This window comes from Odontesthes bonariensis, chromosome 12, assembly GCF_027942865.1.
Source record: "Odontesthes bonariensis isolate fOdoBon6 chromosome 12, fOdoBon6.hap1, whole genome shotgun sequence".
Classification (NCBI taxonomy): Eukaryota; Metazoa; Chordata; class Actinopteri; order Atheriniformes; family Atherinopsidae; genus Odontesthes; species Odontesthes bonariensis.
The window spans coordinates 28,625,782-28,650,975 of NC_134517.1; the positions used below are offsets into that span (position 1 = coordinate 28,625,782).

The window sequence follows — 25,194 nt, forward strand, 5'->3', positions numbered from 1 at the left end:
AGTAGAGTGATATTACTGTAAACAATAAGTGATAAATGTCATTCTTATGATTCATCATCCATCATCATTCTGTAAATGTAAAATACAACTCCATTTATTCCAGAAAAAACATTGCTGAGTCGTTCTCTGAGAACACAAACGTGGCTGCTTTGGGTTCCTTCCTGTAGTTTTAGAGCTTCTCTCCAGAGAAACGGCCATCAATTTCTCTCCTTAGCAATTTCAAAGTTAGCATCATTAGCAAACAAAGCTAATGCCTCTTTGGAGACATTCTCATTTAATTTAAAAGCGTTGCAGAACATAGAAATGTCATTTTTTCGAGAGCTGCAGATGAATTTGAACCCTGCGCATGCATCAGTCCTCGAGTAGTTAAATCCTAACTAACCGATAGGAACTTCACAGTTTGAAGAATATTCCTCAACTGGAGGTCTGATGAGGCTTAATTTAAATGACATCTTAATGAAATTAACATTAACTTCATGTTAGTCGGAAAAACTGACTTTCTGGATGACCTTAAAGCTGCTCAATTGTCAAAATGAGCTTTTTGAGCAGAGACTTGTGATCAAGGCGAAGCCCTTTCCTCTCTCCCGGAAACTTTAAAGTTCAAAGTTTTTAATGCTCTTGGCAGGCTGGGAGAAGGAAGCATTACCGTGTAACACCTTTATTTGCCTTTCTCCACAGGCTTCTGGTCTATTTTAGGATCGATTCTAACATTTTACTGCTTGTTCCAAAAGTAAACACTAGCAAAGCAGATGCTCACAGATGTGCTGAGAATACCTCAGAGGTGACCATGCCTTAAAAGCAGCTTATCTTTGGGTTTTCTTTACACCTTTTTACATTAAAACTGCTCTCTTTGCTTTCTTTTATTCATAAATTTTCATTGGTTTTAATGCGTTTTATGGTTTGCCCTTTTAATTCAACGGCACCTTTTGTTTTTAAATCTATTCTAGAAATAAATTTGACATTTGAGCATTTGGCCTTCTTTCTCAGACTGAGCAGCAAAGGCCTTAAAGCTGCCCCAGTGTCTGTATTTCTATATGAACAATAGATCAAAGGACACCGTCAAAGATTAAACACGTTAAAGGTGCTGCGTATCGTGACAAACTCACTCAGGGTTATTACTCATCGCTGCGGTTCCCCCCCTCGGCTCTGCAGTGCTCTCTACCAGCTGTTACAGAAGCTCATTCTCTTGGTTATCTACAGCAGAGATACTCATTGTGCGGCTCCTCAAGCTTTAATTGGCGGCTCGCACTCGCATAGTAGCTTATAACAATATGGTAACAATAACAATACATTTTTTCAAATCACACACAGCGAATACTGCACAGTATTAAGTATTTTTATTAAGTTTGCGTTTTTGTAGTATTAAGTATTTTTATTAAGTATTAATTAAGGCTTAATGGTGTTTCCTAAAGGGGGAACTGTTAAACCTGGCAACGCAGCCCGCTTAAACCACCTCACACTTGACCGCAGAGCACGCTAGCTCCTTTAGCCAGCACGAGATGCAGGCACAATGGATCGGTTTTTAATTTAAAAATGGCAAAAACCAGCACAGAAACCATGCTCATCCTGAATGTTTCACTATGATTACAACAACAAACTACAAATACAACATGAAGAAAGTCAAGGACATGCACGCCAGCTTCAGCTCATCCCAGTATTAAGGCAAATGTGGTCTGAATTGAAAATGTATTGGCTGTGTTGTTTCTTTTTTTGTGGGATGTTTTATATTTAGAAATGCATATTTGCAAAAGTAAACTTAGTATGTTTTCGTAAAAGTGGCTCTTCCCTTGATTTTGGCTCTGCCAATGTGGCTCTTGTGAAAAAAATAGTGAGTATCACTGCTCTACATCGAAAGATTCCAGTGGAAGTGATTGAAAGGAGCATATGTTGCTGGAGTCTCCGTGTAGATTTGAATCATTAGCATCAAACATCAAAGATCTCTCAGCAGTGTGAGATGACCATAATATGGTCTGTGCATGTGTGTGTGTGGATCCAAAATGGCTCAGGAGAATACAGCGTCTCATGACAGCCACCTGAGCATCTTTCTAGCACATGGCTCAAAAATACAAAAAGACCCAGTGTGCAAAGAGAGCAGAGAGCGAATATGTGTGTGTGTGGATCCAAAGGGCTCAGGAGAATACAGCGTCTCATGACAGCCACCTGAGTATCTCTCCAGCACATGGCTCTAAATACAAAAAGACCCAGTGTGCAGAGAGCGAATAAGTGAGTGCGCGCGCACGTGTGCACACAGCCAGAAGGTACATCTGGCGTGGACATAAGAGCGTCAGCTGCAACGTTTCTGGTTTATAACGCCATTATGCCCGTTTTCACTCATAAATATTGATCAACAGCACATCATTTCACCTTTCATAAACAAATGACATACGTCGAGCGTCAGCTCGACCAACAATGACGATTCCGGGTATCAATATTCATGAATGTGCTGCTTTAAGAAGCTGTGGCTCGGATATTAAAAGTGGGTCATAAACGGCTGCCGGGCTGCCGGGCCACTAATGGCTGATATGAAGAAGATGTTTCAGAGCTGCTGTTTAAATACAGGAAGTCTCTGCACAGGTGTTTGTACATTGAGAAACATCGAGGCTGATTTATTCATGTAGAACAACTCAACAGGGTGCTTTTCATAGGACATAAAAGCATTAAAAAACTAACCGAAAGTTATCAATCAGAGCCCTCAATTCAATTAAATCAGAAGAGTCTTAGATTTGATTTAAAAGTAACAGGAGTTGAGTCAAACCTGCAGAGTTTGTGCCACAGATGTGGTCGATAAAAACTGAAAGCAGCTTCTTCATGTTTAGTTCTAACTCTGAGGGCAGAAAGCAGACCTGATCCTGAAGGTTCACGACGTACCAAAAGATCTGAGATCTAAAGCTTTATAGACCAACAGCAGTTTTACAAAGTAAAGTATTTAATGGACGTGAAGCCAGTCAGTGGGTCTACATGGTGAGTTTAATTTGATTATAGCTATAGTTGGGTTATGCTTCTTATTTGAGCAAGGGTAATTATCCTTGGATATATGGTGGTGAATGAATGGAATCAGAGGCACAAAGCGTGTCATACCCCGGTATGATAGGTGGCGCTGTACCCATTCCAACTATTGCTAATAGAGCCACTTTAAATCACTATCCTTTTTACTTTAACTTGAGTAGATGTGTGCAGCAGAAACTGTCCTCTTACTCCGCTACATTAGGCTACAATGAGCTGGTTACTTTTCTTCTTACCTCTTTGGTATTCTACGCCTCATTATTTTTATCCCCCCGCGTACGCCTCATTTTAATGTTTTATTCTGACAGAGAGAGAGACTTCCGCCAAAGGCTCTACCACCTGACTGTGTTCCACCAATCAGACGCAGCCGTGCAGTCTGGTCACGTGACCATACTCAATCTCAGCGGCGGGACGGGTTAGCTTTACAGTTTACAGTCATAGCAAACAAACAAAGAAACAGATGAAAAATGTCAGAATCAACGGTGGGAAATGAAGACGCAGACGAGGCCTCATACTGAAAGCATGTTTACCTTACAAAGAGTGAGAAACAGCAGCTACATTATGTGTCTTCTGTGTCAACCAAAACAAACGCACATTTCAGCAGAAACTCAACATCTAACTTGAGGAAACATGTAGCGGTAAGTTTCCTAAACTCGTTTTTTTTTTCCATGGATAGGTGAATGTTTGTTTTTTAGGTTACATATGTTTTAAACATTTCCTAAGTCTCTTTTATTTTTTATTGAAGAACTTGAATTTATCTGGATTATTTTAATTCAAGCTATTTTGTAATTAATTAATTAATTTATTTTATCAATTGGATGAACTCTAATTTGCCTAAAGATGATTATTTAGTATTTTTGTCTGTCTGATTGAATGCTTGTGTTAACAAATAAATCAGACGTTACTCAACAGTTACTCAGTACTTGAGTAGTTTTTTCACCGAGCACTTTTTTACTCTTACTCAAGTAATTATTTGGATGACTACTTTTTACTTTTACTTGAGTACAATTTTTGGCTACTCTACCCACCTCTGCTCCTAAGCTTCAATGAGTCCAAACCCAACCCCAGTAAAAACAAGGGACTTGTGAGCAGTTAGGCTACGGCTACACGGAAACGAAACAAGTTTTTTTTTAAAAACGGGTACAAAAATTATTGCGACCACACAGGAAAGATGGAAACGATGAAAACGCTGAAAACGATGCAGTACACACGCCACACCTCTATGTGCGCTGTAAGCCACCCCCACCGGTTACACCAGAACAATAGAAGAAGCAATGCGCATGCGTGTACGCCCCTACTTCTACCAGCGCGAAGCTCATGTGAAGCTCAAACGACAACAACAAGCTACTATCAATGTTGTGGGGTCCATGATGATCTCTGTCTGTCCTTGTTGTGTTGTCTTCTTCTTCCGGATTTTGAATGGAAGCCGCTTTTTGTTCTGGTCACTGACGTATGTGTATACGTCACTGGCGTTGGTTATGTGGCTGTGACGCAGATGTAAACGAATCCATTTTGGCTGTAACAATGGAAACGAAACGACGCCATTCTCAGATCTTCCCACTCTGGAACCCGTTCTCCAAAACTATCGTTTTGGGGTAGTGGGAACGCCGGCTCCGTGTGGCCGCGACAGCCAAACGATAAGAAAAAATATCGGTTACAGTGAAAAACGTTTCCGTGTAGCCGTAGCCTAAGTTCTCACAGCCTTTCACTTCGTCCATTATCCTGACCAGTTTGTTCAGAGAGTCTCAGTGTGAGTGAAGTGAGTCACCAATGCTCAGCAAGTTCTTCAGGAAAGACCAAATGGAATCAAGCTTATGTTACATGAGAGTATAACCGGAGAAGAGTGCAACACAGAACGGTGTCTGAACAAGCCAATAGTTCATGCTCCAATAGTTGTTGCTTTGTTATCGTATGAGCAATCTTTACATTTGCAGTGAATTCATTATAACTGGACTGGTGACCCCTCCAGGGTGCACCCTGCCTCTTGACTGATGGTAGCTGGGATAGGTTCAAGCCCTGCAACACTGAGCAGGATAAAGCGAGTTTGGACAGTTAATGAAAGAGTATTTGTAACAGCTCTGAAAGCAAAGGAATAACGTACATGTAAACACGTGTGAATGCATTCTTACCGCTGCCAGCTTGTCAAATCGGGCGAAAAGCTCATTGAGAGTCATCACCAACTCCTGTGCTGTGCACTGCGACGCCAGGCTGGTGAAACCCTCGATGTCTGCAAACAGGATGCTGCAGGAACACAAAAAAAAGCAAAAAGAGCCAGAATTTAACTCTCTTTTGAGGAGATTTATCTTCTTTTCCCCCCGCGAAGCGTTCTGAATTCTCTCTCTGATGCAGTTCTTATCCCAACCAGCCATCTTTTGCTTGGGAGGGCTGCAAAGAGACACTGAGTGGGCTCACATGACATCATCAGCTGTTTCTCTGAGCAATGAATTTACAAATAACGCTGCAATCAAGATTCTTGATTCAAGTCTATTCAATATATCTGTTCTGTTAAGAGAACCATGGTTTAACAGCCACTCGCTGGCTTTCCACATGTGAATTAAATCAATTATGTTGGTCGGAACAAATAGCCAATGTCAGGTAATCAGTCTGCTGCACCACCTGAGGCCAGATCAACATTCTTTAGACTAAACTTTTACAAAGTCACATTTTTTTGCTGTGATTTATCTGATCTCAGAAGCTATTCTGTTAGCCTAAAGCCCTCTGAGTCTGGATGTCCTCTCCACGGTTCAGTGAGTGCATACGTTAACAGGCAACTCCACGTTGCCCAGGAGTGTGAATGTGAGTGCGAACAGTTGTCCGTTCCCACGTTTCAGCCCTGTGAAGGACTGGCAACCTGCTCAGTGTGTACCGCACCTCCAACCAAATGCCAACCGTGACTCTGATAAAGATAAGCAGGTGTCGGTGAGGGATGGAGAGCAGTTCCACATCAGGTCACTCAGCAAGCTTGGTGTGCTCTTCGGTTTATTCTGACGGGGACATGCCTTGCTATGCTGCCGTTTGTCGGATCTTTGGACATCTGACTGCTTTTCTGTTGCACTTTTAACTTGGAATCATACCACAAACATAAAATGATCCATTGTTAGCATTCAGAACCCGAACACTATGGGATTTGAAGCTTGATCCGAGCTGACTGCACACCTGGATATGAGTAGTTATGCACACAGCTTCTCAGACTGTAAGGCATCACACGCGCTAAACATCAACAGAGTTAAAAGTTTCCTCTCCCAAACAGACCAGGAGAAACTCATCCATGCATTCATCTCCAGTAGACTCCATCACTGTAATGCTCTTTTAACTGGACTTCCCAAAAAGAGCATTAAACATCTGTAGCTCATCCATAATATAAAGCTTTTTCCCCCCAATTTGCTGCGTAGACTAACTCTCTTTATATTCTTTTATGTATTTTTAATGCTTCTTACACTCCCTACTGGAATGCTTTTATTTTACATAAAGCACTTTGAACTGTTTTGTACATGAAATGTGCTACAAATAAATTTGATTTGATTTGATAAATTCTTGTTTTCAAAAACTTTTTAAAAAAAAATCTCACATTCTGCTGGTTTTTGCGTGGGCTATGTGTAATCTTAGTTGTATGGCATTTTGACATTTTGTTACAGCCAAGTCAGTTAATGATCCGAAGTAAGTTTAGCGTTGGGTGGTCCTTGAGTTTCTGGTGAGATTGAACAAATAAGGGGAAAAAGCGAATGAAAACCAAAGGAGAAAACACAGAGATCAAGTCAGAGATTTAGACTCTTAGAAAAGCCTTAAAAACTTAAACCGTTTTAAAAGAGAGAGAGAGAGATGCATGCTTGGCAGTATGAAGGTAAGGTGAGAATTTATCTGAGGTTGGGTCGCAGAGGCAACAGGTTCAGGAGGGAAACCCTGACATTCACACTCTGTAGCTCCTCCTGGGGGATCCCGAGCCATAATATAAAATCCCTCAATCGAGTTCTGGATCTGCCTTGGAAACCAGGGGGCATTATAATCAGTTGCCCAAAACACCTCAGCTGACTTCTTCTGATGCAGAAGAACAGAATAAAGGACTCCCAGAGGAGGCACCCCCTCCAAAGAAGCCGCTTTAATCTGAGATGCTGCTTGGTGCAGAAACAAAAGACACAGTCAGAGCCTTCCCTCTTCTAACTTTCAAACGCAGCGAGGCGACCCGTTCGCTCACGGGGACGAGCTCCAACACCGAGGGGCTCAGCTGGAGATTTGTAAGCATCTCGTATCTCCACATGTGCCAGACATGTCTCCCATTGGGCAACTCCCAGCCCCCTGGTCAGAAGTGTCATTCCAGAGGCCACACTGTGTGTGGAGAAGACCAGGATTATCCAGGTGACTCAAACCCCTCCACCGGGTTAAGGTGGTGACCCAACGGTTTTATCAATTCAATCTAATTAAATAACCTCCCTCTGTTAAACATTTTGTTGTTCTTGGTTAAGCATTTATCACACTCAGTGGGGTTACATGGCACTGAAAGAATCGGATTATTGGCTAAATTACAATGAGATTGAGTTATTAAATTCATGTAGACACCTTTATCTGACAAAAAATTGGATCGGAATAAGATAACTCGGTTGAAAGTCAAATTAAACCTGCAGTGGAGGCATATTTCAGGAGTAGCGTATATTTCACCTTCCTGGATATTATGACTGAGGAGATGAACAGGAGATTCAAAGGGGAGAACACTGGAAGCCCTAGATCAAGAATCATTGAGTCATTCCAGCCCTTAACTGTACATGCTAACTGGGTAGGCACACCAAGCACAGAAGCCACGGAAGCTGTGCACATTCTCTGTGAGTTCTATGGAAAAGATGAGGAGCAGCTACTGAAATACTGAAAGAAAACAATGGCCAGCTGATCTTTCCTGCCTTTGTCAAAATGATCCAAATATATGCAACATTACCAGTGACGACGGCTTCAGTTGAAAGATAATTTTCCAAGCTGACAATCATCAAAAGTAAACTAAGAAGCCTGTGTGGTGAAGAAAGGCTCTCTGACCTTCTCTTGCTTGCCATTGAAAAAGACACAGCGAGGTCATCAACATCTTTAAAGACATGGCACCAAGGAGGATGCTGCTTTATAGCAATACACTTTAATTTCATTCAACATGTGCGTGTAAAAGTGCCCTTTTTCCCCCCCTGAGCACTTGCCCCCCAAAATGTCTGTGCACGCCACTGATTACTTGGGCTGGGCAACGATTAAAATATTTAATCTAATTAATCCCATGATTTCCCTGATTAATCACGATTAATCGCATTTGTACGCAAAATCCAAAAATGAATCCAAAAGTAGTGTATAGCCTTTAGCATTTAGTTTTATTTTAAATGTGCTGCCATATGAATGAAAGTGCCATAACATTTGTTGTGCAAACACACTTTTAACATCAGCATCTTTCTGTAGTTTTTATGTAGAAGCCTCGCTCCACTGTCTGTTTCCTTGAATGACTTGCTGCTATCAGTTGTGTGTTTTGCCTTTAAGTGATATTTTAGACTAGAACTACTACGCTGAGAAGACAATTCAACTTGGCAGTAAATGCAGGAGTTTTTTTTCAAATTTATTTTGAAATACGTGCTTTTATGTTGAAACAAGTAAAACAGGAAGTAGCGCCGGTTAGCTCCATGAGCTTCACACAAAAACCGAGGAGCACCTGTAGCAGTGATGTTAGCTGCTAGTTTATCTTTATTTTATTACTCCATGCTTCGTGGTGTTTGCTGCAACTGTGTGAATGTGATGCATTCAACAGAATTACAATAATAAAACCTGCGTTAATGCGCGATAAAATAATTAACAAGTTAACGCGATAACGAGTCAACTCGCCCAGCCCTAATAATTACCCTTGCTCAACTCAGTCTTATTGTAATTTAGCCAATTATCCGATCCTTTCAGTGCCATGTGACCCCACTGTTCTACACATGCACAAGTTTAAAAATCAAAGGCCTGCTAAGAACTAAATCCATAGAAAAAGAAAATCTGAGGAGATTTTAATTCATATTTGGTGTGGAAAGTGTGCGTAGTACGTCACCGCCTCGTTCCCACATATGCATGTTTGTTCTGTACCCTTAGAGGAATGCATTTCTTTCCAGATGGATGAAAACCTCAGAGCAGCGAGGGCAAAGACAAATTTAGCAGTTTTCCCATACAATTCAGTGGAATATGCATATGGTAAGGAGAGGAGTAAGTGAGGAGGCTGTTCTGTCTGATGAATTTTCCGGTTTGCATCCGACTGTAACGTGTTCTCTCGTGTGTTTCTCAAAATGTAGCGATCAGTTTGTTAAACTGTTCAAATCCACAAGGTGGAGGGCAAAAAAGAAAGAAGTAAAAGTGGAGTTTCGCACATCTGTCTTAGATTAGGCAGCAGGGTTCCGACAGGAATTAGTGGGATCGCCTGAAAACAAGAGTTTATGTGCACAGCATCCAAAATAAAGACCAAGATAGACTTTTTAATAGGCTTTTTTTTATTTGCATTTAGAATAATTCACCTTTCCTTATCAGGTAAATGGAAACTGTTGTTTTTACATGAGGTTGTTTCAGCCAATGCTACGAAGAAGACTTTAGGGAACAGAAGCAACTTGGGTCTGATCTGGCAAGGATTAAAATGAGTCACCAGCTGATTCTGGTCTGAGCCAACAAATTATAAACTCCTGGAACTGACGGGCATCTTCCCAAATAAGCTATAATATCCCAAATATTCACAAGAATTAAAGTATTTCCAACAGAAGAAGTTGTTTTTTCCTGGTTAAGACGGCCTCTTCTGTGGATTTACAACCACTAATAATGCAGAATATACCGCCAACCTCTGACAAATGTATGCAGCCTTGTTTATTCACATCGACAGTCGATGGAAATAAGTCGAATGAGTCATCTCTCTCTTTTTCGCAGCTTTTTAAAATATCAGGTTTGCCTTAGTGTTGAAAAGAAAGTATGAGAATTAGAAATAAAGACCTGGTAGCCTCAGAAATGTAAGAGAATAAAAGCCTCCGTCTTCATTTCAGAAAATACAGGTAATTAATACAAAGTGTTTCAATACAGAAAATTGCTTGGCAGGAATTTAGAGAGGCACAGGTGATGGGTTTAATGCCTCGGGGTCAAGCTGTACCTGGGAGCTGATGGAGGTAAAATGGTGTGAGATTGTGATTGAAGCTGCTTTGTGCAATCATGTGTAAATGTAATACAACACCTGTAATCCAGTGTTTTAAAGTACCTGATACAGCATTTGTACTAATGAGGTCTGAGCAAACCCAGAGTGTGTTCATGTGTGTGCGTGTGTTACATTTGGAGTGATGGTGCGCTTGTGAAAAGTTAGCTGGGAACAAGGTAAACTGATACAGCAGAGGCTTTTTTTCATTACTCTCCCGACAGTGGCACAACAGCAGGCCTGATGATCTCACCGGGATGAATCATTTCTCTCAGCAAGAAGGACAAAAGGGGGCCAGGCTGGTAGAGGCAGTAATAACCCGAACCTAAGCTGTGAGGGATGTACGCTCTGAGGTAAAAACCTGTGCGAAAGCTTTTCCTCAATGGCTAAAGATTTTCTGCAAAACACCACAAAAGGTCACATCTTGCTCTGAACTTTTTCTGATTTCAACAGGCGTGTTTATTCTCTGGTCACCAATTTTGGTCATAGCATAAAACACGTGTTGAACTTAAAGGCTGATTTATGGTCGCCTACGTGCGTCGCTTGCGTGCGTCGGCCAACATTCCTATCTATCTATCCGTCAAGGAGACGGAGACTCGCGGAGATCGCAAGGGTTGTGATTGGTCGGCTAACAACATCATTTCCGGAATCACTTTTCCAGTTTAGCTCCTTCCTCTCAGAACAACAACACCGCCATTTTTGAAAGAGTTTACTGTGTGGCCGGTCAACATTTGGTCAAAATTATTTGCATTTCAAAATCAACAAGCTCCAACTCCAACAACAGTCTTTCTCTCTCGGTCGCCATCGTTCACTGTGAGGAGCGGAACGGAGCCGGAAGGTGAACAATCAATCAACGACTTTCACGACAGACGTCGCTAGATTGGGTCGTTCAACGTAGCGACGCCTACTGATCGGGAGGTGAACTGCCTTGTGTATCCGACATCCCGACGGAGAATTTCGAAAGGACGGACTACGGAGACGGATTGACGGATAAGCATACTGAGGCCTTTAGTCAATATCAGGAGGCAAGAGCTATCTTTGTGTGTTTCTCCTAAAAGCTTTGACAGTCACTCGCCCGAGATTGGCTTCTTATTGGCCAAGTAAACTTGAAATGACCTCATATCTTTCCCCTCTTAAGGTCTTAAGATGTTTGAATTTAGACTAGCCTGATTTATCGAGTAGCCGTTTTTCACAGGATCTCGAGGGATGGCGGGAAAAGGAGGGAGGGTGTCTGGTAATCTCAGGGTTGCATCGCTGCTTTTTTGCAGATGATGCGGTTCTGTTGGCTTCTTAAAGCCGTGACCTTCAGCGTGCACTCGAGCAGTTCACAGCCGAGTCGGAAGCGGCTGTGATGAAAGGCCATAGTTTGCAACCGTAAAAAGTCTGGGTCAGGGATGAGTCTCTGCCTCAGATGGAGGAGATAAAGTTTCTCCTTCTAGATAGGGGGAGGAGCTCCACCAACCGGAGGGGAGCTCGGAGTAGAGCCGCACCTCCACATAGAAAGGAGTCAGCGACGTGGTTCGGGCATCTGATTAGGATGCATCCTCGCTGCCTCTCTTTGGAGGTTTCTCAGGCGCGTCCAAATGGGACCCAGAACTCACTGATTATGTATCCCATCTGACCTGGGAAATACTTGGGGTTCCCCCAGGAGGAGCTGGGGAGTATCTCTGGGGAGAGGGATGCAGCAATTTACTGGAACAAACATAAGGCAGAACCAGTTTGTACAATTCTAAGGAGCTTGAAAGTGAATATCTGCTCTGAGCTCCTTTATTCTCCAACTAAGCCTGAACCCTTTCAGACGAGCTTTCTGTCCTTTCTTTAAGGAGTCTTCAGGAATAGTTCTCCAGGCTTCTTGACAGCCACCCTTCCATGGAGCCCATTTCTGATGAGGCTTTTTGGTGAAAAATACTATTTTATGCCTGTCAAACTGTGTCATCTTTGGTATTTTAAACTAAAAAAATGGGAACAAATGATGGTCTTTGTGACAAAGTGCCTAAAGATACAGTTTAAAACTGGTTATTTACCAAGTTGTCTGTAATATGTAGATGCAACAATGGTTCATCACTTGAGTTTGGTGCCTTTTTTATTTCCCTTCCTTAAGAACGGCTTCTTGACAGCCACCCTTCCATGGAGCCCATTTCTGATGAGGCTTTTTGGTGAAAAATACTATTTTATGCCTGTCAAACTGTGTCATCTTTGGTATTTTAAACTAAAAAAATGGGAACAAATGATGGTCTTTGTGACAAAGTGCCTAAAGATACAGTTTAAAACTGGTTATTTACCAAGTTGTCTGTAATATGTAGATGCAACAATGGTTCATCACTTGAGTTTGGTGCCTTTTTTATTTCCCTTCCTTAAGAACGGCTTCCTGACAGCCCCCCTTCCGTGGAGCCCATTTCTGATGAGGCTTGGGCCAACAGCAGATGGATCAGCTGAAGGTCCAGATGCATCTCTCAGCTCCTGTGTCAGGTCTTTGCTGGGTTTTAAACCATGCCAAGAATCTCTTTGGGAATCACTTTGTGATAAAGTGCCAAAAGATAAAGTTTAAAATCGGTTCTTTACCAGTTTGTCTGTTATTTGTTTGTTTTTGCACAACAGACATGGACATATATTTGGTTACCTTTGTTTTATGCTTGTATGCTTGAATGATTCGTAGGTCAGTGTTAAGTAGGGCTGCAACTAACGACTATTTTAGTAGTCGACTAGTCACCGACTATTGAAACGATTAGTCGACTAATCGGATAATTATTCATTTTTTCTTAAATTTAGCATGAAGTTGCTTTAATTATGTGGCAAATGATAATAAACACAAGAAAGATGGGTACTTCAATGAAAAATGCACCTTTTATTCAAATTTGCTGCTGATTCATACAAAAAGTAAATAAAAATGTCCCATCTAAAACCAATTAGGCACAGTGCTCGGTCAGTATAAATCCATAAATAAATACACCTCTCCAAACACAGGCAAATGTGTTTTATAAAAAATAAATAATTAATTACAATCAAGTAAAATAGTAAAATACGTTTGTCAGGCATAACGTTAAAGCTCTCTTTTAAAGCGAAAAAACGCTTATAAAATGTACATCAAAAACAAAACGTATTGACTTGAATGTTACTTGAATCTTACCGAGGCGAGTCAGACTCCGTTTCGTTCGACTGCCCGACGTGCTTTCTCTTTTAATCTTCGTGCATCACCGAGGTGCTGCTTTGCAAACCTTGCAAGTAATCTTTTTATTCGCCGTATCCAGGCTAAAATGCTCCCAAACTTTAGATGTTTTGGTACGCGTAGCTAATGTGTTGGACGCCGCCATTTCTGTGTACGTTATCGTGCATGTACCGTGCGACTCTCGGCAGAGATTGTAATTAAGTGAGATGTCTCACTCTGTTGGAAAAACACGTCTGGCGACAGTAGTCAACAATGGACTTCATTGTCGACAATTTCTGTTATCGATTTTTGTCGACAACGTCGACGAATCGTTGCAGCTCTAGTCTTAAGTAGTTTAACAAACGAAAAAACACATTCTTCTGAAAATGGTCAGGTGCAAAGATTGGATTGAAAATGAATGAAAAAGCAGCCAATGTCCAAAGAACTTTGAAAAACCTTCAAGACAATTTTAAGAGATTTTAAGAGATCAGATGAGGTGTTGCTCCAAACCTTCATACAGAGGTTTTTTTTTTAGCCAAGCAGCATTTGGATAATTTAATTCAAGCATTTATTTTGTGATATCTTAACCGTTTTCTATGTGAAAGTGACTCTCTGAGCCAGAACCTCTGGGGAAAAGGAAGAGAAAGTAGAAATGAACCAAAGTTTCACACGAAACAGGCTTGTGTCAATCGTCCACAGCAGGTGGCTGTTACACAAAGCTGAGAGTAAGTGTGCACAGGACGTCCGGGTGTTTAAAGATGTGCGAGTGTATTATGGGTTCACAGTCTTTTTCTATTGGCTGCTCACATGTCAGGAGCACTAACATGTTCTAATGAAGCCGGGCTTCAAAATGACTAAATTTACTCAATTTGGGTCTTAAGCTGAAAAGGATTAAGTGTACCTACTCTGGCGTACACATTTCTGAGAATAATTGATTGCTTTCTGTGAACCGTTACATGGGAGGTCGAGTGAAACCAGACACTGGGCTGGCGTATCTGAGCTCAGAGACGGGTCTGTCTCGCTGGGTGGGAGCAGCGATGGTCGAAGAGGAGGGCGGCGGGAAAAAAGGCCAGAGGGGAAACAATAGCATGCTTTAGAGCCGAGAAACGACACGCTGCTCATTGTTTCTTTCTTTTAGTATTAGTCCAAGAGGTACAAGGAAAACCACTTTGTATCAGTGTATTATTTTTGCAGAAGTCTCATGAGCTTACAGCGAAGCAGCTGAACTAGGAAAAAAAGGGTAAAAAGTAGGGCTGGGCAACGATTAAAATTTTTAATCTAATTAATCACATGATTTCCCTGATTAATCACGATTAATCGCATTTGTACGCAAAATCCAAAAATTAATTCAAAAGTAGTGTATAGCTTTTAGCATTTAGTTTTATTTTAAATGTGCTGCCATATGAATGAAAGTGCCATAACATTTGTTGTGCAAACACACTTTTAACATCAGCATCTTTCTGTAGTTTTTATGTAGAAGCCTCGCTCCACTGTCTGTTTCCTTGAATGACTTGCTGCTATCAGTTGTGTGTTTTGCCTTTAAGTGATATTTTAGACTGGAACGAGTTAACGCGATAATAACGAGTTAACTCGCCCAGCCGTAGTAAAAAGGTTCTTGGTGTACGTGCAACATGAGGTATCGTCCATAAGACGGGAAAATCAATCAAAATGTGTGTTAAAAACATGAGCTGCTCGTGGTAAAACTTTCGGGTAAAAGATGTAGAAAAGTCATCGTGCTGCCTGTCTCTGCTTCGCGGGGATCAATAATTTCTTCCATCAGCTGTTTGAGGAGCTTTAAAAGTTGCACAGACACCAGCTGAATGATGACTTTGACTAAACAAGCTAACCAAGGTCTGAAACGATCATAGCTTTTGAGTCCTACCATAAATTCACCCACGTACACCGTCTTTAAAGTGTTTACGTGTGTCAGAAATAAAGAAACCAGCCGGAAAAGGGCTGAAAATTAAACCATAAGCTCCTGCTTGCTTTATAAACCTTATAAAAAGATGCTCAGAGTGTTACTTTTACAGATAAACACAAAATGTGCAGCCCTGGTGGATTATCTCCACACACCCCACTGATCTGTAGAGTAAGTCAGAGGTGATATCCAGGTGAAGAGAATCAACAGAATGAAACAGCTTATGAGAGTCTTTAAGTCCCATTTAATTGTTACCATGGTGATGAATGACTTGTTAGTCTGCATCATTAACTCCTCGAGACATCTAGGTGCATTATAAGGGTTTTAACAAGCTTTCTGATGTACTGTCATACCCTTTTAATCAGTTTTTGACACCAGAGCTTCTGGGAAAAGATAAATGCTGGAAATCTGTGGCTGTATTTGGCTTCAGGTCAATTCAGATGTTGAGTTTGGTATGAACGGTGTCTTTATTTATCAGCTCAATTGGCGTAAATGAGGACAATTGATTAAGAGCAAAAAATCTAAATGAAAGATAACTGCGAAGAATCCAAAAAACCACAAACTAATTCAACAGTTACACCCACCTCTGTGCTTCAGGAGTAAAAAACATTTTTACATTCCTGCAGAGCCACAGCAGCTAAATCGGTTCTGGGTAAAATCTCAGCTGACCCACAGTTGCACCCTGCTGGTTTTGCCCGACCCTGTGATCCCCTCCTGACTGGCACCAGCACAGCCACGGGCCAGCTGCCATCCATCTATCTGCCCCTGGCTGTTAACCCCAAACCGCCCTCTTCTTCTCAGTCGTCTCCATTCTTAGCCAACAGAAGCCACGCACAAAGAACCGGAGTCTGGACACCTGTTGAAGGTGGATATTCAAAGCAAAATACAGCGCTACACGTCTCTTTTATTAAACGTCAGAGTGGCAACCTATCAGCGCTTTCCTCTTTAAGGAAGACGTCGTAGTTCAATGTGCACGTGTGCAACCGTCTGCTGATAAATGACACATTCACGGGGTACAGTTTATGTAAGACGTGCGCAAAATGAACTGCACAATAACGCGCCCGATGCACATGCGTGTCTGCTGTTCGGGTTCATTTTCCTGTTCTGGCTTCAGACAAAACACGGGGGACAAAGGCACTGAAGGTCAGTTCCTCTAATTTATGTAATGTGCTTTCCTCAGCGTGCTGCTGGCCTACATACCAGCAGCAGCAGCAGCAGCAGCAGCCGCGTTCACAATGTTCCGTTTGAGAATAATTCTCATGTATTTAAAGGACAACCCGGCAGCATCAAAACATCCACACCAGAGCCCCCTCTTGCATAATCCCTCAGTCGGCACACACTTTGGCCCCATTCCTGGAGCCACAGGACATTACTTCACAGGATAAAACACAAGTGAGATGCCTCAATTTTTAGAAGTGGAAAAGAGGAGATTATGGTCTAAGTGACCATCTGTGCTGTGGTCACAACACTTTACAATTGGATTGGATTATTGGTTGCTACTTTTGCTTTGTGCACTAACTTTGTGTGAGTAATCCACTGGCTTTGGGGCTTTTATGCTCTGTTTTGTGTTAATAATCAAGTGCGTACGGTAGTTTTTGGGTTATTTATGATCCAGTTTCTTATGGTTATCTTATTTTAAGGATGGGACTTGTAGACCTATTATCACAGCTTTGTCTCTTTTAGGTTTCTCCTGTTGTTGGAGGGTACAAGGAAGTTGGTCCCATCAAAGGGATAGTTCGCCTCTTTTGACATGAAGCTGTATGACATCCCATATTAGCAATATCATTTATGAACATCTTCTTACCCCCTGCTGCGTCCTGTGAGCAGAGTTCCAGCCTCGTTTTGGCGTTGATGAAGGTAGTCCGGCTAGTTGGCTGGGGTTTAAAAAATAAAGCGTTTTGCTTCTCAAAACAATATGCGTTCAAAAGAGTAATACATTTGCATCACAAAATCGTTCTCCAGGAAAAAGTCAGACCTCACAATCACTTGGCCCTATTTTCTCTCCCTTCGTATCACTGCCTGCTGCCGCCTGCCGACAGCCGCGCCTGTTACGGTGTTTGCTGCTCGGAAGCAGGGGACTGCTCGGTCTGCACGGTCTGCACAGCAGGCAGTGATACGAAGGGAGAGAAAATAGGGCCAAGCGATTGTGAGATCTGACTTTTTCCTGGAGAACGATTTTGTGATGCAAATGTATTACTCTTTTGAACGCATATTGTTTTGAGAAGCAAAACGCTTTTTTTTTTAAACCCCAGCCAACTAGCCGGATTACTTTCGTCAACACCAAAACGAGGCTGGAACTCGGCTCACAGGACGCAGCAGGGGGTAAGAAGATGTTCATAAATGATGTTGCTAATATGGGATGTCATACAGCTTCATGTTAAAAGAGGCGAACTATCCCTTTAAAAAAGAGCCAATGGTGCCATTTGAGTCCTTTTGCCAGTTGATTAGTTGAGCGTGAGGTACCCGATGTAACTTTGTTTACTGGGTGACTGCAGACTCCACACTAGAATATCTGCATGTCTAACAGCAGTGATGTGCAGGTGCAGCAGCGGGGCCGTCTACCTACAAAGTTACCCGCTCATCTTGGGATGAAATTGTCCCTTTTTTTTTCTCCCCATCAGTCTGATGTCGGGCTGAACTTACTAAGTCAAAGCATTTTCCCAAAGGCCTGAGAGAAAGCTCATTTCAGTAGCTCAGAAAATACAGCAGGTTCAATTAAGACTGGTTCCTCCTGTCATTTCAGTTAGAGTTCCAAACATCTGGAACACCTGATTATGATTACAATTAATTGAATTCCAATTGGCTTGAATTGGACTTTACTATCTAAGTGCCTTGAGATGACATTTGTTGTATTTGGCGCTATATAAATAAAAATGAATTGAATTGAATCTTATCTAATGGACATGAGAGGATCATAAATGTTAAATTATGAATTCAGTTACCTGTTTATACAAACTTAAGGCTTTGATGCCTCAGGCACACTGAAGACAAGTTTCGGTGCAATCTGTTGGTTTCCTTAGCTAGGAAATTGTTTTTGAATTGGCTCTATATGAATGAATTGGATTAATTTGTAAATAATTATGATTACATTGAATTGAATTCCAATTGGCTTGAATTGGACTTTATTATCTAAGTGCCTTGAGATGACATTTGTTGTATTTAGCGCTATATAAATAAAACTGAATTGAATTGAATTGAATTGATGCGTTTCCCTAAATTCACAGCATGTCTGTATCATTTATCATCTATGACAAGCTTTCTCCACCATCCCCACAACTGGTGAGCACACCGGGGCCACTCGGGTGATTCAGTAACTCGCCCCCTTGGACACATTGATGTATGGATTGGAAAAACCAAGAAATGAACGATCTTTCCATTAGTGGAAGACCTGCTCTTCCTGACACACCACCGGTGTCCCAGGGAACCGCTCGTCCTGCCACTAAGACCGATCCGATTGATCCCATTATGTGAGGTACAGCTTAAGGCACCGCAGACACATTTTGTTCCCATGCACCATTCCAGATGTTGCAGTCTTCGACGATCAGCGACACTTTGCACCTTTGGGATGTGATTACATACCTTCCGTGGTCCATTAACTTATTTGTCATCTCTGTTTTGTACCCCTGACACTGTGGACAGGCACATGCCTTAAAGGAATCTACAGCCACGACGAGCTTCAAACCCCGGCTTCTTCTTCTCCACTGCCCCGCCTCCCCCTCTGTTTACCCTCTTTGCTCTTCAGCGGCAGCGGTGGGAGCCGTCGCTTCTCTTCCTGTTGTTGTTGAAGCCTCTCAGCAGAGCACCAATTACCAAAAAAAAGCTGCTGAATGCTCCCCAACAAACCCAGTCTCACCTGGTGACACTTATGGCTGCAGACAAAGTTCAGCCAAGCTCAGTTAATGCATTTCATGCTCCCGCTGAGTCACGTAAAACCTCACAGCAGCACCAAACTTTCACCTTCATTTTCCCTGCTTTCGTTTGCTTGCTTCAGTCGGTCTCTTGCTTCTAATCAGATAACAATGAGCTATAAGGTGCCGCATTGAGTTAAAGCTCGACCGCTCCTGTAATAAACAAACAATGGAACAAACTCTCAGTTCAGAGAAAGCCTCAGATCAGCTGAAACACTCAGTGTGTTTAACTCCAGGTTGAAGACACACCTATTTTCAGCTGCATTTGAATAAAGCTCCAAATCTGAAGCTTGAGTTTCAAACCTTAATCACATTTTAACTCCTGATTTTATCTATAGTTCTTATTTCTTTCTTTTTTTGTTTAAAATTTAAATCATGCTTTTTATTTCTACTGTTTTAATGCATCTGTAAAGCACTTTGAATCACCTTGTTGTTGAATTGTGCTGTACAAATTAACTTGCCTTGCCTAAACAAAATCTCATAGAACTACCAATGATGCTCTGGAAATCTTTATAAAACTATATTTTATAATGATTAAAGATTCCTGTGTGCACACTCGGGTACAGCAACCAATGTCATTTGCCATAAACATGTTTCACTTAATTCAAAAGAATGTTTTCACACTCAAAACAACCAAACTCTTAAACTTATTCAAAGAAAAAAGAGAAACCGTATGTCTGACAAAGAGTCACATGAATAGTGATGAAAAGACCTTTGTGTTCAGGAGACAGAGTACGTGACTGGATGCTTGAATCCGTGAGGTTTCAAAGAGACACATCAAAGTGATAAAGGGCTTCAGTAGCACCTATTAACCGTCAAGTTTTGTTTTTTTTTACCCCACTTCCACTTAACTGTGGCAGCTACAGGCCAGCACAGTTTATACTCGGGCTGCTGTTGCTTCAAACACACTCACACAGCCCTGTTTTCATCGCATTGGAGGATCTTACATCAACAAAGATTCATTTTCTGGTAAATTATGGGAGGCAGGACCTTGGACTGTGTAATGACACATTTATGTCCCCACAATATGAGCAATAAAAGCACACTCTAATTTCATTAGGAGTGTTTTCTTGCACCACAAGGTGGAGCTAAACCTAACCACAGTGCTCTAACCACATCTGTCCTGTGGGGTTACACAGTGTGTAATTATCTACTATATTATGAGCTGACTCTAATGATCGGGGTTCACAGTTACTACAGCGAAAACCACATCACATGCTGGAAAATAAAGTGAAGCGGTGACTCAACCCTGCGTCACTGAGACTGTGAGGACCCCGGAGAACTAGAATCCAAATCAAACCACATCCGCCGTCTGCAAACCATCAGACCGAACAGCGCTGGGCAGATGAGGTTTAGATGTAGAGAAACATCTTTGTATGATATTCTCCACACGAGACGTGAATCCACACCAAAAGAAACACAAATCAATGATGTGCAATGACTACAAAGCTTGTATTCGGCTACATGAGGGATCTATAGGATGTTTGAACAGCAGTTCAAAGCAATATCACCAAATCATTTCCACGCACGTCGCCACAATTAAATAAATATTTGATCCCCCAACCACTCTAATCTCAACCCAACCCTGCACTGAAAAAAGTGACTTTTTGGTGAAGTAAACTCTAGTAGAGTAACTGTCATAATTTCTACCTTGTATTTTTAAGATTCAGTAAGAACTCGAGCTTCTTAAGTAAATTTAAACATTTTATTAACGTAATACATGAATTATGGGGGAAGAGTAAGTTTTACTTAGGTTTCCTCATACAATTTAAATGTTTAATAGTTGTATGTACAGTACATAAACCTAGAAATACTACATAAACTTTACTCTGAAAGTGTATCGTTAAAATCTACTAAGTTACTTCATAACAGCAAATACTACAGCTATATACAATTTACTTAAAAATTTTGAGAAAAATGATGTTCCTGCCTGTGAAATACAAGTAGACTTTACTTAATTTGTTTAAATAAATATAACTTAAAACTTAGATGTAATTAAGTAAATGTTACTTAATATATTCAAAACTGTTATGTTTTATGGTAAGTAAAATTTACTTGATATTGCAGCATTAAATATTACTTAAATCATTTGAGTGCAAATACTTACAAAGGGTTTTTTAAGTAAATCTTATGAGTTGTTTTTTTCAGTGTGAGTAAAAAGCAAAGAAAAGTTTTGTGTTGTAACGGGTTCCTGCTGCGATTCAGCTTGACCTGATGCAACAGAGAGGGAAGCTGCAGCGAAAACACCAGGTCCCAATATCTCACAGCGCTGATTGATACAACAAACGGAAATTGGTTCTGTGCGAGGCGCATCACAAACACTGTGTGGGTTGTTCTTCAGATCAGGAGTCAAATCTTTGTTAGAACCAACAGAATACAAGCAAATCGACTTTTATTTTGAGTAAGTTTGTTGCTTTCTTTCAGGCAATTGTACAGAAATCATTCAAAATTAACTTTCAGGTTATTTTCACTACATTCTGTCTGACGGAAAATGATGGGAATCATCACTTATTCTGCATATTTGACCATGAAATAACTGTCTTCAGGAATGTTCTCAACTGTCTGAAGCAGTAGAGACTTCAATAAAGAATAAACCCAACTGTACGATGCATATTCTGAAGGGCTGTTATCTTAAAAAAAAAAAAAAGGCAGAAATATCCACTTTAGTTGGATTTTGTTCTAAAAATCTTTGATTTTTTGCCTGATTTACAGAACATGATATTCTTAAACCATTGCAGAATTTTCTGGTGGAAAGACATAAAAGCTATGTAGACATCAGGAATATCTGTCAGGAAAAGGTGCATTTTGGGAGGTATCTTATCAAATGTTCAGACTTACATTCTGCAAATGTATTCAATTAACAAATATTTGTACATCTATTACTTCAACCGCATATCTGAACAAGGAATCGCGTGTATTCTCCTCTGAAAGTGTGATCGTTACGTCAGCTAGTTTGAAAAAAACTAACCAAAATGTCCTTTACTTTGTCCCCTGCAAGCCTGCGAGCGCTGTAAAAATGTCCTGTGCACCGTAAACGTTGTGTTGTCAGACTGGACCCTAAATAAATGGGTTTTGTGGTAAAAATGTCCATATTCTAAGAATATAAGCAGGCTTGATTGGTGAAGCTGCTAACATGAAAAACAGTAGAAACTGTCGGAAACAAGCTTATCTATCAGTTCAATACAGTCAATGACGTGTAAAAGTGAAATTAACATGAGGAAAAATGTGGCTGTAAGCTGCTTTGATTGGTTTAACCCATCAAAAACATTTCATATCCTAAACCTCATCCACATAATCTTATGTTCACTTTTCAAACTTGCCTGAATGAATCTCTTACCGAGTAAAAAAAATCTCAACATCTGCACAAAAAACTGCCTTTTTTTCTTTGAAAAAGAATACCATCAGCACTTCTTTTTTTATATAGCACATTATGAGTCACGTTACCCTCTGTGTGGGTACTGTTGGGAGAGGTAGGTGAAATATATTCTGAGAAAATACCATGTTGTCATGACGATGTGAGCACTGCTGCCACCGTCTGAGAGGTGGGCTGCACTAATCAGGATTAACATGCATTGAATTGTCGTGTATCTAACAGTTCTGTTGCAAAATCATTCTTAAACTTATTCCCAGTCAGAGAGGGAGTATATTTCACTCCTTTATTGTCTGAATTGCCCGTTTCAGCTGCTACTTGAGCCGGAAGCCTGGCTGAAATGTGACTCAAATCGCTTTGAATCAGAGGACAGAAAACTGAATGTGATACAGGTCACTGAAAATCACCGGGGCATTCTTAAAGGGCTCCATTTGAATTTAAAACACAGCTTTTTCTGATGGTTTGTGAACTCAGTGAAGCGGGAGTTTGGACGTAGGACCATATATTTCCTGTTTGACCAGCAACATGATTCAGAGCCGTTTTAATTATCAACAGATAATAAATCCCAGATTCACAATGTTCATGATTCTCTGCTCCTTCAGCATCAAATGTTTAGAACAAATTGTGTTGTTTTGAGGTGTAAATGTAGGTGTGTGTGGAACAGCTTGAGAGGAGTTTTTTTTTTATTTCCACCAGCTTCAATCTGTCTCCGCTTGTCATCCCTCTCTACCTCTGATGTTACCTGACGTTGTCGTGCTTTTGGATGTAGATCTTGTGAAACATCATGTCCTCCTGCTTGGCGTTTATGTCAGCTTTCATCTCCATGGCAACGTGGCGAGGAAGTACCGAGAGTAGGAGACGCTCCTGCAGTAAAAAAAAAGAGGAGGGAAATAAGTTTGATGCGCAAGGACGTGAGATGAAAAGTGGAGAGAGTAAGTGTCTGAGCGTAGGCAGAGTCACTGAGTAATGGTAACACATTAAATCATTATGTTTCTGGCAATTACAGAGTGAAAGTCCTGAAAATAATTTAGAAAGCACCGTTTCAAAGCTGCGAGGAGAAATACAGCCTGTTAATGAGCAGGACAACAGCAGCATAAAACATAGACTAGTTCCTCTTCTTCAGAGACAAACTATCTCAGAGATTAGATTATCTCTCTTAATCCTGCTGTGCTTTAGCCATCAAAAGTAGAAGCCATTCTCATTTCGGTAAAGCTAGAGTTGCAAAGGAATTAAAGTCCGACTAAGTGAGGCGGTTAAAAGTGGCTGACGGCATTAGAAGAAGACACCTTTTGGACACCTTCTGGACACCATTTTTAATAGCACCAAAAATCTGGACCTCTCTACCAGTGTATATTCGTCAGTCAACAGATATTACAAACTTTAAAAAGCAGCTAAAAACACATCTATACACCCTCGCCTTCTACTAGTTTGATCAATTCTATTATTATTACTATTTATATATTACATTTATTGTTTCTCTATTTTATTGGTAAATTCATTTTTCTATTTTTAGTACTTTATCTTTAATTTATATCTATTTCCTCCAAACTCCATCCCCCCCGGGTAACATGTTCTATTGTACTCTATTTGGTTATTCTTGTAGTTATTTTACTTTATTTACTTTGTATATTGATCTTATTTGTAAAGCACTTTGAGCTACATTTTGTGTATGAAAGGTGCTATATAAATAAATTATTATTATTATTATTACCTTCACCCAGGGTTTAAAGTGTAGCTGAATGGCTTCTACTTCATGGCCTGGCATCATGGGTTCTGTGGTCTTTGGGAACTTTAATTTATCATTTTACACTGAGGAGCAGAGGGGGAACTGAAAGTAAAACGTCGACTCTGTCCCAAACATTCTGGAGAATAGGGAACAGTTGGGTTGTTTAAGCCATCAGCGAGGATTTACAACCAATGAGAGCGCAGGAGATGAGTACTTGGGAAAAATGGGCAGAATTTGGTTGATACATTGGCAGAACGTCCTATTATTTTTAACTGTGCAATCTGTGCATCAGCTCTGCTTAATACCCAGGTGAGCTAACAGCTAGCTTTATTACGGTGTAACATTAATGACCGGGGTGGAAACTGCTCGGTGAAGATCGGTCAGCACGTCAGGGGTAAAGTCTGGTGAACAATCAACCCCCTGCAATGGATACGTCTTCAAAACTACCGATCAAAAGAAAAGTGATTACTGACTGCTATACTTCTTCTCATTCTTCTCAAATTGATTGATTTTCATTTTTTTATTTATTTTTTTTTATTTAGTTATTTATTATTATTATTAGTAGTAGTAGTAGTATTTTTTATTAGAATTGGTATTATTATTGTTGTTGTTAATATACAATCATTGTAAATATTAACAATTTTTTTTTTTAGCTACTTTCCCCCATTGGGGGATGAACAAAGTATTTTTCTATTCTATTTCTATTCCATACGTCTGTATCGCTCTATTTAAGCATCGGGCCACCGGATGTTACCCTAAAGTGGAGCCAACTGACCCGAGAAGAATATATTTATGTCAAGATAGAAATGATTCCCATCCTCTGGCTGCAGGGACACAGACGAGGCGGTTAAATGATATATTTCTATCATCTCATATTAACATAAAATTAGCATGCATGTAAATTAGGGCTGGGCAACGATTACAATTTTAATCTAATTAATCACATCATTTCCCTGATTAAACACGAT

General features: G+C 40.7%; 1 protein-coding gene across 3 annotated transcripts in view; it reads right to left on the reverse strand.

The window, feature by feature from the left end:
• adcy5 (adenylate cyclase 5) overlaps window positions 1-25,194 on the reverse strand; it is a 111,531-nt gene that overhangs the window by 33,012 nt on the left and 53,325 nt on the right. For all 3 annotated transcript variants that reach the window (XM_075479986.1, XM_075479987.1, XM_075479985.1), the window contains exons 3-4: window positions 23,243-23,364; window positions 5,133-5,244 (exon numbers count right to left, since the gene is read on the reverse strand). In XM_075479986.1, coding sequence (XP_075336101.1) covers window positions 5,133-5,244; window positions 23,243-23,364 — 234 coding nt within the window. The remainder of the gene's footprint in view (window positions 1-5,132; window positions 5,245-23,242; window positions 23,365-25,194) is intronic.